Consider the following 13,342-nt stretch of genomic DNA (forward strand, 5'->3'; position numbering starts at 1 on the left):
GAATAAAAGAGAGGGTGTTGGGTAGCTATTACAACTTTAAAGAAAAATAATCAGCCAAATGAAATTATAAACCTTGTTTGGGTTGTTCTTTTAAAAATAAAGGTTTTTAAAGTAATGGTAATTATAACCAAATTGGAAGTATTGTTAATCTAGTTAAGAAAAAGACATTTTTGAAACAATTGGGGAAATATGAATTTTAATATTAGATATAAAAATTATAATTTTCTTAGGAGAACGGTGGTTTGATTATAGCCAATAAGAGTAAGAGTCTTCATCTTTTAGGAATGCATGCTGCTGCTGCTGCTAAGTCGCTTCAATCATGTCCGACTCTGTGCGACCCCATAGACGGCAGCCCACCAGGCTCCACCGTCCCTGGGATTCTCCAGGCAAGAATACTGGAGTGGGTTGCCATTTCCTTCTCCAGTGCATGAAAGGGAAAAGTGAAAGTGAAGTCGCTCAGTCGTGTCCGACTCTTAGCGACCCCATGGACTGCAGCCCACCGGGCTCCTCCGTCCATGGGATTTTCCAGGCAAGAGTACTGGAGTGGGGTGCCATTGCCTTCTCCGGAATGCATACTAAAGTATAAATGGATGAGATTATATGATATATAGGGTTTACTTTAAAATGTTCCAGTGGGGAGGAAGGAGAGAATAACATGAAACAAGATTGATAAAATGTTGATTATGATGTTGAAGATGGCTCTTGGGTTCACAGAGGTTCATCATTCTATTTTTATGTATGTTTCAATATATTCATAATATAAAGTTCTTAAATAACAAATGGTGGTTCTGAATCAGTGGTCCTGCTCTTTTGGAGGACAACAATTACCTAATATTACTTTGAGAATTAGACAGCCAGGGTATAAAAATCAAAATATAATGAAACACATAAAAATACTAGGTTAAACTGGGAAGAGTACCCATTATTCCACACTTCTCAAGTAAGACCACTATATTTATTTAAAGCCTGGTGACCATTCTTTACAGTACTAGAATCTCAGAGAGACAGACTTTAGTGATCAGATCATCCAGGACAATTTCTTGATTTGTCAATAGGAAAACCGAAGTATGGGACAGCTGAGTTTCCCCAAACCAACACAGTTCTTCACAGTTAGGACCTGAACCCAGACCTTTAGTGTATTCCCATTGTACAATACCACCTCAATTTATACTGAAAGAATGGTCACATTTCTAGCATCTGTGCTTTCAAACTGTTCCACTAATGCTCAGTGGTCACTAATGTTTGTACTTTTAACACTACAGTCAGCTCTGATCAAGCACAGCAGTGACTCTTGTTAGGAAGCACAAAAGATACACATGCACCTCTTAAAATGTTTGCAAAGGATGCTTATGAATTTCACTGAGCCTAACTGCCAGTGGGTTTTTGCCCTTGACTAAATCTGGAAAGCTACATCAGACATAAGCAAGTCTCTGAAAGGATGAGGATGTAGAGGTCGAGGTTAGATTATGTTTGTCAGTTATAGTGTCACATATTTATGCCAGTCTGATTCCAGAAAACTCCAAAGAACAACTCTGTATCTAGCTTCCAAGTCTCTGGAGCCATTTTATGTTTAGAGTCATGGGATAAATTAACTACAACCTACAGGCAGCAGTTTGAATATAGGCAGAAGGCAACAGGGTTTCTAGAAATCCTATTATGTGACTTCCCACAGAACTAAAGGGAATCTGCGATTTGTCATCTATGCAACACATTCCTTATCAGAAGAATTGGCAAGGATGTTGTTCAAAGCCTAGAATAAAAATATCCATAATACAAAGCTCCTGTAAAACTTGAACTAATCAAAAATATAAAAGGCAATCCTCTCATTCTAAACTAAAGCCCATGCATATCATAGAATACTTTCTCAGCTCTAAATTCTGCTCTTGAAACACAGTGTAACTCCATACAATTCACACATTAATAACTTTTAAGTTCTTTGATATACTGAACTAGTATTTGTAGAAATAATATTTTCAAAGTTCTATTACAAGCAGAAATGCTAATGTCAAAAGTGATCTACCCCTAAATATATCAAAGCTTTTTTTTTTCTTATCCTCAGATCTGTTATCATAATAAAAGCTATCATCTAGTGGTTCTGTTCCAAAAGGTCTTTTGGAAAGCTGTATGAGTTTATTGGGCTAAGGTACTATGTTTCACTTTTTTCACTTTTTCCTCACTATGTTTCCCAGAAGGCTAACATAAATAGTACGGCATAGAGATTAGTTTGTCTGATGAAGACCCACTTATCCCTAGCCACAATTAGGGAAGGGACCTAAATGAAAGCTGTCTTTGATGTTAAAAGGTAAGAACAGAAGATAAAAGTTAAGGAAACAAAATCTGAAGTGAAAGTAGAGGAGTGAAGTTTAGCCTGATAGGGTATTATGCTGAGAGGTTTCAGTAGTCTAGCGGTAATCTGAGGGCATTTGGGAATTCTGAGCATTCATCAGTTTTCTCCCACCATGTAAATGTGACTGACAGGATGAATGAGCATACATTACCTCTTTAGACATATCCAACACATTACTAAAATCCAATGATACAACCTATCTCTTGGCCTCAGCTGAGCCAACAAATTAGTCATACCATCTGTAGATGATGCAATGGACATAATTACAAATGATATGCACAACATGTGCCCTATCCCCTTTGAAGAGACATGAACACACTGCTTATTCAGTGTCTACAGTTCTCACCATTTTACCAAGATGAGGATGGTGACTGTTCAAAATCTTATGCAACTGATTCTTGAACAACACAGGTCTGAGTTGTGTGGGTCCACTTATATGCTTATTCTTTTTATCAAATATAGTCCCTGTATTTTCATTTTATAGATCTTTAAATGCAGAGAAAGTTTGCATTTGATACATGGAATCAAAAAACTAGGGTTTGAATCTTGATTCTATCCAAACTGTTTCAGCTTTCTGCTCTTGGGTAGTCATTTATCAAATTTATTGTTTTCGAGTAGAGCAGTACCCAGATTCCTGACTGCATGGGGACTTGGCACCCCCTAAGCCTTGTGTTGTTCACGAGTCAACTGTATTTCTTACCAGTATCTCAGGACTGGGAGGTGGTGGAGGAAGCTGGATTGGAGGCAACGTACTCAAGGCAAACCCTTGCTTCACCTTGCTAATTTGTTCATTATATTGTGTCTAATAGAAGAAGAGAAACAATATTTTACACCAAAATCAACTTCAAAGGAATAGCATATGGAATAGCATATGGAAACACTTGATGTAGTTTTGTACAGTACAACACAGGTTAATGATTCCTAATCTAGTATGCCAAAAATAATATAAAAATAATTTTTGACATACAATTCTATACACCACTCTCCATAAATGTAAATATTAATAGTTGTGTCTTTAATAGTGTCTATTAAGTGACAAGGTACAATGACACATAATTCACAGATCTCTGTGATAATTCCTCAGTGTTTCCATAATTTTTAGCCCCCAAATGGTAATCACTGATTAAAGTAAACAATGTCTAAAGATCAAGAAGACGTAAATAATACACTAGCTGATCAATATGGGAAAAAAGTATTTGTAACAGCTTAACTACTTGTAAATACTCATTTTAGAAATGGAGGGGAAGGTTTAGAAAAAACTTATTGAATGTCCACATTTTTTTATCTTAAAAGTTATACCTTTATCTTTCTCCAGTTCCCCATATAGATGTGTTTTTTTCCTCTTGGATTTTGCCAAAAGACTCCCAACCTTGAAGCTTAAAAACATACTTTCTAGATTATTGGCACTGTCCCCATTTTGCTTTCCATATTACTTTGTAAACAACCCACAAGAGCTGAAAGAAAAAGTCTTAAAACATTTAGAAACTTCCATATACAGGACATGTTCTTAGAAGAAAACAATGATAGAGAACAAAGGGCAGATCTTTTGAGGCCAGAACTTTTAATAAACCCAATAAAAATGCTAAGCATCACTAAAAGCTGAGGATGAAAGAATCCAGGAAATAAACAGGGAAGACCAAAAAGCACAAAGCTAGACAAGTAGATAGTGCTTTGAGGCAGCTTTTTACAACTGAATGTCATTGTTTTCCTGGCAGTATTGTGGAATCACAAAACAATCAACATTATATATCAACTTTAAGATACAAATATGAAACTATTCTAAAAACAAATGAATAAACCAATAAATATTCAGTGGTTTACCTCTTCAAAGATTACCTTTAGCACAGTCCTAATTCTATTACATGAATAATTAAGAATTTATTACTTTGCATTAGGGAGTAATTATTAATACATAAAAAGTTTAACATTGAAAACTAATACAGGTCTTCTTGGCCTGCCTTTTAATTCTATAAACACATAATTACTCAGATAAAGTTAAGACATTCACTTATGATTGGAGCACAGTTAGCTTTGGAATTCTAGGAAAGTTAAGTGTAAGGCACAATTTTTGAATGTACCATTTACTAAACCAAGAACCTGAAAGAAGACGTGTGAGAGTTAGGATGCTATCTACAACCAACTACATGGAAGTAATCAAACCTCAAAAAGGCATACTTTAATAACTGCAATGAAAAAACATGTTTTCCTTAAATTTTTGTTGTCGTTCTAGTCATGTCCAACTCTTTGTGACCCCACGGACTGCAGCATGCCAGGGTCCACTGTCCTTCATTATCTCCCAGAGTTTGCTCAAACTCACGTCCATTGAGTCAATGATGACATCCAACTATCTCATCCTCTGTTGCCTTCTTCACCTCCTGCCCTCAATCTTTCCCAGCATCAAGGTCTTTTCCAATGAGTTGGCTCTTTGAAACAGGTGGCCAAAATATTGGAGCTTCAGCTTCAGTATCAGTCCTTCCAATGAACATTCAGGGTTGATTTCCTTTAGAATTGACTGATTTGCTCTCCTTGCTGTCCAAGTGACTCTCAAGAGTCTTCTCCAGCACCACAGTTCGAAAGCATCAATTCTTCAGCACTTAGCCTTCTTTACAGCCCAGCTCTCACATCCATACAAGGCTACTGGAAAAATCATAACTTTGACTATATAGACCTTTGTTGGCAAAGTGATGTCTCTGCTTTTTAATACACTGTTTAGGGCTTCCCTTATAGCTCAGTCAGTAAAGAATCTGCCTGCAATGCAGGAGACCCAGGTTCGATTCCTGGGTCTGGAAGATCCCCTGGAGAAGGAAATGGCAACCCGCTCCAGTATTCTTGCCTGGAGAATCTCATGGACAGAGGAGCTTGGCAAGCTACTGTCCATGAGGTTGCAAGAGTCAGACATGACTTACTGACTAAACAACCATCAGGTTTGTCATAGCTTTTCTGCCAACTGTTTTTAATATTAAATTTTTTTTAAGCGTATACCATCTACACCATTGAGTCAATTTACTCTAAATACTTCATGACTTACCCTGAGGAATGCAATCTTGTTTCTAACATCTGTCACAATGGCATTCCAACTGTCTACTGCAGCCTTTAATTGAAGTGATTTTAGGTTGCTGGTACAAAAATGGAAACACAAGAGAAAGTTCTTTGTATATGCCACTTAGATTTCCAAAAGTTTCTATTATGTTCTCTAGCATTTATGTAAATAAAATAAAACAACAACAAAATTACCTCTATCACCAGTTGCCTCAAATGGGAAGAAAGTTGTATGGAAGGACTTGTTATTTAAAGTTTTAAGAAAAGACTAGGAAACAAAGACAAGATTTCTTTTAAAACAGTGGATATAACCTCTGCTTCCAGAACACTAAGTTTTTTCTATCTTGGCAATATTTTTTTAGGACATACTATAAAACCTTTGTACAGGAATCCCTCCACTGAAGAAGGCATGCAAAGATGACCAAGTAGGGAAATTGCCCTAGCCATCTAGTTTGGTTTCCCAGGTGGGTAAAGAACCTGCCTGCCAATGCAGAAGATATAAGAGATGCAGGTTCGATCCCTGGGTCGGGAAGATCCCCTGGAGGAGGGGATGGCAACCCACTCCAGTATTCTTGCCTGGAGAATCCCATGGACAGAGGAGCCTGGTGGGCTACCGGGCAGAGTCATGGGACATGACTGAAGTGACTTGGCACTCACACGTGCATCAGTGCACGAGCAATCTCAAAGATGTTGACTCATCTTGGAAGCAGGTTTTGGACCATTTTCACATTAACCTTGACATCACAGGGCCATGGTTGATCTATAAGGCTCTCTTGTAAATTAGAAAAAGATATTCCCTACAAAAAGGCAAATCACAAAGAAGTACCTCCTTTGCAAGGATGAATTATAGACTGCTGTCTCTATAAAATGTATAAATTGCACAGACACAGCAGCTCTGCCAAGCACCCCACCGAATGACTTAAGTAAAACAGTTTTAAGGTGTTTAGGGTCTGGTATCTCTAGAAGAGAGATTTCATGTGGCCTTTCAGGAGGTTCTATCTGTTGTAACATCCCCACCCCAGAATCACCCAGCACAACAGCTTTAAAAGAGCCCTACAAGTTATCACTGAGATCATCTCATACAAAGAAGCTTGATAATATTCTAATTTATAGAGCATCATTTCCCTCTTGAGGAAGCAAAAACAGACTGATCACTTATAACAGTGCTTCCCTGACCTGAATGTACATCAGTATATACTAGGAATCTTGTTAAACTTCAGAGATTCTGATTCTTCAGAACTGAAGAATGATGATTATATTGAAATAATAATCATTAAAAATAGGGATGCTTTGGTCCCAGAGATTTTTAACTCAATTAATTCCTTAAGTTTAAAGGTGTACCTGGTAAAATTACAAACTGAAGAAGAATACCATGCAACCTGTCCAAAATTTGAAAACCATTCATTTGTAGCACAGTAGCGAACTGCCTTTAACACAGTTTTAGGTATTAATGCTGATTTTCCCTCAGTGTATTTTTCTAAAGGCATATATAAAATCAAGCATTAAGAGAAAAAAATTAGAAAAAAGTTTTCCAGTTGGAATCCACCTTGTTTTGTAAATATCTGGTCTTTATGCATGTCTCTGACTGAGACTTTTGATCTGCTTCATTGTAGAGGAAGGGAAAAATCTGCTAGCAGCTATCACTGCACTTAATAGACTTCTCCGTGCTACAGCAGGAGCAACAAAGTAAAAACTCAAAGTGATTAAATGACATCTGAGGTTTAAAAAAAATGGCTTCTTCATCCCAAAGATTCTGATGTCATATATGTAAAACATAGCACAGATTATGTTCAACCTTGGAGCCACCTGTGAGATCTCAGAGCTCAAGACTCACTAAGGAAGAGGGAGAGGTTACCTTGCTGCCATATGAGTCGCCTTGGCAAGCTGACTGAGGCATTCCTTTTCAGTCTGCTCTAGATGAAGCAAACCAAAATCTCTACGACACTGTAAGAAATATACCTACAGATTTTTGAGAGAAAGAGAAAGAAGTGAAAGGTGTCCTTATAGAAGAACACATTTTTCTTCATTTCAAGTAAATTTAAACATTTCAAGTTAATTGAATTTACTTTCAAGTAAATTTAAAGTAAACATTTCAAGTAAATTTAAAGCTATTTTTAAAAAATCTCTTCTAATAGCACCTGAGCTTCTTTCCTGACCATAACACATTAAATCTCTTTGATCAATCCTGAAGTTCTACTATTTTTATTCAAAAGTTACTTGGTTGGTAAACATTTTAGAACATTAGTTTTCAAACTTGCATATGCAATGGAATCATCTCAGAAACTTTAAAAAGTGGTGCTTTGGTTCCAGAAATTCTAATTTAATTGATTCTAGGTGCAGCCTGGGAAATGGGGTTTTTAAAAGCTCTCAGATTATGCAGCAAAGTTTAAGAACACTCAAAAGAAGTCCTGCTATTTGATTTTTTTTTAATTGATGGAGTAAGAAAACAATGAGACCATATAGGACTACGCCGCACAAATGGGGCTTGGAGGTCATCTAGTCTGATATCTCTCCAAGTATTATTGATGCATGGTCATTTGGCCTTTGTTTTTTCCTATGGATCACTCAATATTCACTGAAAGTAGCTTACTATACTCTTGAAAAGCATCAAGTGTTTCTAAAATTAATAATCGAAGTAGAAACTTTCCAATTAAAAGCAGTGAAAAAGTCTACAAACTTGAGTTCTTAAGGTAATCTGAGGTTGTTTTCTTTCCCCAGTTAAATTTAATACTCCAATACACCACTCTCCAGGGATTTTTGGTGCAGATATCAACCCTTGACTGTTGAGCTTTGGATTTCAGAGTACTCTGTTAAAAATAGACCTCACCCATGACAAAAGTGAGAAGGTTTGTAATGATTTTCATGTCAATGAGCGCTCCAAAAATTTGAATTTTATTGTACATCAAGATTGGTTATCTACAAATAAAAATTACACACATACATAAAATCACATTTCTTTTGAGAAATCCTAGCTGTGGTGTTCAAAAATAACTTAGGAGAGACTAGATGACTTTCTAGGGGAAGAGGTAAGTTAGTTTTTGACTGGAATGTATGGTGAGTGTGTGGTTTTGAAGTATCTATATAGTTAAACAGCAAAGAAAGGATTTATTATAGCAGCAGTGAAATATTATTCTTAGACATTTGGCTTAGTCACCTGGTTTAATGAGAATTTTCCAAAATCAGTATGCTATATATACTGAAGCAAACCAATTTATTGGAGTCATTTGGGGGAAAATAACATAAGATCACCAACCTTCAAGTAAACGTACAAAATGCCAATGAGTTAAAAAAAAAGCATAAGAGTTTGAACTGTGTTTTTCTGGCTGGTCCTAAGATGTCTTAGTTCTGTTTATTCAAAAAACAAACTTTTCAAAATTCTCTAGTATACTAGTACACAAGTAAAACTTCCCTCCCCAAATCCATCTCTCTTTTTTTTACCTCAGCTGTTAAAGCTCTGCTAGTTTCTGCATTCAGTTTGTTTAAGTATGTTTTAATCGTGCTTTCCAGATTATGCTTCTCCATTTCCCACTGAGATCTGAAATACATGATAATTAAAGAGTCAGTAACATTTCAGCAAGGTCAGACTCTTCCACCTTATTCAGAAGGCACACAGATACAAGCTATTCAATGAATAGGAAATGATTTCCTGAAAAGTATACAGCACATAGAAGCAAGTAGAGACACTGCTTAACCCTAGTGTTATCCTTTACTATCACGAGAGTGGAAGGTTTAAAGTTGTCAGTACAGAGGTTATGATTTAAAACTTGGCTCTGAAATCAAGCTATCTGAAGATGAATCTGACCTTCACAACTTATTAAATGTGAAACCATGAACAAGTTACTTCTCTATACCTCAGTTTCCTCACATAGAAAAATGGAGAAAAATATATTACTTACCTCAGAGTTGTTGTGAAACATTCATTCAGATAATATACATAAAGTACTTGCATCTGGCACATATTAAGTACTAAGTAAGTATCAGTTCAGTTCAGTCGCTCAGTTGTGTCCAACTCTTCACGACCCCATGAATTGCAGTACGCCAGTACTGCAGTACTCCCTATCCATCACCAACTCCCAGAGTCTACCCAAACCCATGTCCATTGAGTCAGTGATGCCATCCAACCATCTCATCCTCTGTCATCCCCTTCTCCTCCTGTCCCCAATCCTTCCCAGCATTAGGGTCTTTTCCAGTGAGTCAACTCTTTGCATGAGGTGGCCAAAGTATTGGAGTTTCAGCTTCAACATCAGTCTTTCCAATGAACACCCAGGACCGATCTCCTTTAGGATGGACTGGTTGGATCTCCTTGCAGTCCAAGGGACTCTCAAGAGTCTTCTCCAACACAGCAGTTCAAAAGCATCAATTCTTCGGTGCTCAGCTTTCTTCACTGTCCAACTCTCACATCCATACATGACCACTGGAAAAACCATAGCTTTGACTAGATGGACCTTTGTTGGCAAAGTACGTCTCTGCTTTTAAATATGCTATCTAGGTTGGTCATAACCTTCCTTCCAAGGAGGAAGCGTCTTTTAATTTCATGGCTGCAATCACCATCAGCAGTGATTTTGGAGCCCCCAAAAATAAGGTATGACACTGTTTCCACTGTTTCCCCATCTATTTCCCATGAAGTGATGGGACCAGATGCCATGATCTTAGTTTTCTAAACGTTGAGCTTTAAGCCAACTTTTTCACTCTCCTCTTTCACTTTCATCAAGAGGCTCTTTAGTTCTTCTTCACTTTCTGCCATAAGGGTGGTGTCATCTGCATATCTGAGGTTATTGATATTTCTCCTGGCAATCTTGATTCCACCTTGTGTTTCTTCCAGCCCAGCGTTTCTCATGATGTACTCTGCATATAAGTTAAATAAGCAGGGTGACAATATACAGCCTTGACATACTCCTTTTCCTATTTGGAACCAGTCTGTTGTTCCATGTCCAGTTCTAACTGTTGCTTCCTGACCTGCATACAGGTTTCTCAAGAGACAGGTCAGATGGTCTGGTATTCCCATCTCTTTCAGAATTTTCCACAGTTTACTGTGATCCACACAAAGGCTTTGGCATAGTCAATAAAGCAGAAATAGATGTTTTTGTGAAACTCTCTTGCTTTTTCAATGATCCAGCGGATGTTGGCAATTTGATCTCTGGTTCCTCTGCCTTTTCTAAAACCAGCTTGAAAATCTGGAAGTTCACGGTTCACGTATTACTGAAGCCTGGCTTGGAGAATTTTGAGCATTACTTTACTAGCGTGTGAGATGAGTGCAATTGTGTGGTAGTTTGAACATTCTTTGGCATTGCTTTTCTTTGCGATTGGAATGAAAACTGACCTTTTCCAGCCCTGTGGCCACTGCTGAGTTTTCCAGATTTGCTGGCATATTGAGTGCAGCATTTTCACAGCATCACCTTTGAGGATTTGAAATAGCTCAACTGGGTCCATCCCGTCCACTAGCTTTGTTCGTAGTGATGCTTTCTAAGTCCCACTTGACTTCACATTCCAAGATGTCTGGCTCTAGGTGAGTGATCACACCATTGTGATTATCTGGGTAGTGCAGATCTTTTTTGTACAGTTCTTCTGTGTATTCTTGCCACCTCTTCTTAATATCTTCTGCTTCTGTTAGGTCCATACCATTTCTGTCCTTTATTGAGCCCATCCTTGCATGAAATGTTCCCTTGGTGTCTCTAATTTTCTTGAAGAGATCTCTAGTCTTTCTCATTCTATTGTTCTCCTCTATTTGTTTGCATTGATCACTGAGGAAGGCTTTCTTATCTCTCCTTGCTATTCTTTGGAACTCTGCATTCAGATGGGAATATCTTTCCTTTTCTCCTTTGCCTTTCGTTTCCCTTCTTTTCACAGCTATTTGTAAGGACTCCTCAGACAGCCATTTTGCTTTTTTGCATTTCTTTTCCATGGGGATGGTCTTGATCCCTGTCTTCTGTACAATGTCACGAACCTCTCTCCGTAGTTCATCAGGCACTCTGTCTATCAGATCTAGTCCCTTAAATCTATTTGTCACTTCCACTGTATAATCATAAGGGATTTGATTTAGGTCAGCTATTATTATTATTAACAAATATTACATCAAATAAAGTTTCTACAAGCCTTTTTATGTTATAACAATAGCAACCACCCCTGTAATAAAGCTATATCACTGTACTAAAATATTTTACTGGTTATCTCAGTGCACATATTCAGTACCTCAGAATGAAAACAATTTCCTGTAGGTTGAGAAAGAGAGGAGGAGATGCTGATAAGGATATTATTTATGAAGGACATTATGGAAAATGGCTACCTATGAGGTTTCTTTTTCCTAACCCATTTCAACTTCCTACATTTGAGCCCCAGAACCCTAGACCATAAATACCAAATTATGTTCCCAATGAAAGCATTTAATTGGACATATAGCATTGTAATAGGAACTTTTTCACAAGGCTTTCCTCAATGTTTTATTATTAGAAACATCTGGATGCTTGAATACCTGACAAACATTTATGAGAAGCTTGATAAAACAATATGTTGTTAATATCCATTAAGGCTAGAGTATTTTGAGGGGAAAATTATAAAATATGGAAAGAGTCAACAAAAAAGAATTATAATGCCATTGAATACTGGTAAATTTTGCCTATGAGAGAAAAAAATAAATTGTATTTCATCAAAATTAACTGTGCTTCAAAGGACATCATCAAGGAAGTAAAAATACAACCCACAAAATGGAATATTTGAAAATCGTGTATCTGACAAGGAACTTGTGTCCAGAATATACAAAGAACTCTTAAAAGTCAATAGTTAAAAGAGAAAAAAGTGAAACTGAAAGTCAGTCACACAGTCATGTCTGACTCTGCAATCCCATGACTGTAGCCTGCCTGGCTCCTCTGTCCACAGAATTCTCCAGCAAAGAATACTGGAGTGGGTTGCCAGTTTCTTCTCCAGGAGATCTTCCTGACTCAGGGATTGAACCCAGGTCTCCTGCATTGCAGGCAGATTCTTTACCAACTTAGCCACTAGGGAAGCCCAATAAAAGAGAATCAATCTAATATTAAAAATAGTCAAAGGAAGTAAATGGACATTTCTCCAAGTAGATACACAAATAGACAGAAAGCACATTAAAAGACAATTATTAGGAAAATGCAAATAAAACCCACAAAGATACATACCACTTCACAAATACTATGATGGGTGAAACAAAAACAGATAACATAAGTATTGGTGAGAATGTAGAGAATCGAAATACTCCTAACATTGCTGGTGGGATTCTAAAATGGTACAGTTACTTAGAAGACAGTTTGGCAGTTCCTCCAAAAGTTAAACACAGAGCTTACTGCATGTCTTAGCAAGTCTACTCTTAGGTATATACCCAAGAGAACTAAAAGCATATGTCCACACAAAAATTTGTATACAAATATTCATAACAGCATTACTGATAATAGTCCAAAACTGGAAACAAACGAAATGTCCATCAACTGATGAAAAATGTGGTATATCCATATAATGGAATATTATTTGTGCATAAAAAAGGAATGAGTACTGATACATGCTACAATATGGATGAACCTTGAAAACATGTTAAGTGAAAGAAGTTAATCACAAGAGGCCACGTTATTATATGACTCCATTTATTTGAAATGTCCAGACCAAAATCCAGAGACCAGAAAAAAAAAAAAAGACCAGTTGTTCCCAGAAGCTGGGGGAAAAGAGAATCAGTGATTTCTAATGGATCCAGGGCTTCTTTTTAGGGTGATAAAAATGTCCTGGAATTGGATAGTGGTGATGGTTGTAATCCTCTGTGAATATACTAAAAACCAAGGAATTGTATACTTTAACAGGGTGAATCTTATTCTGTATGAATTAGATCTCAAAACAATTATAAAAAAAAGTATGAATCAGAACAAAACTTACCCAGTACATAAAGCAGTCATAGATAGTAGTAATGATTGCAATAAAGAGAAAAGAATTCATAAGCCTTAG

At 37.0% G+C, this 13,342-nt stretch overlaps 1 protein-coding gene across 7 annotated transcripts in view; it reads right to left on the reverse strand.

Moving 5' to 3' along the window:
* Positions 1-13,342, reverse strand: part of DZIP3 (DAZ interacting zinc finger protein 3) — a 125,507-nt gene that overhangs the window by 12,038 nt on the left and 100,127 nt on the right. For all 7 annotated transcript variants that reach the window (XM_081572258.1, XM_081572254.1, XM_081572256.1 and 4 more), the window contains 4 exons: positions 8,825-8,921; positions 7,242-7,345; positions 5,376-5,463; positions 3,048-3,149 (listed from right to left, as the gene is read on the reverse strand). In XM_081572258.1, the coding sequence (XP_081428384.1) occupies positions 3,048-3,149; positions 5,376-5,463; positions 7,242-7,345; positions 8,825-8,921 (391 nt within the window). The remainder of the gene's footprint in view (positions 1-3,047; positions 3,150-5,375; positions 5,464-7,241; positions 7,346-8,824; positions 8,922-13,342) is intronic.

Source organism: Giraffa tippelskirchi, chromosome 2, assembly GCF_054371585.1.
Source record: "Giraffa tippelskirchi isolate mGirTip1 chromosome 2, T2T-mGirTip1v1.2.pri, whole genome shotgun sequence".
Taxonomy (NCBI): domain Eukaryota; kingdom Metazoa; phylum Chordata; class Mammalia; order Artiodactyla; family Giraffidae; genus Giraffa; species Giraffa tippelskirchi.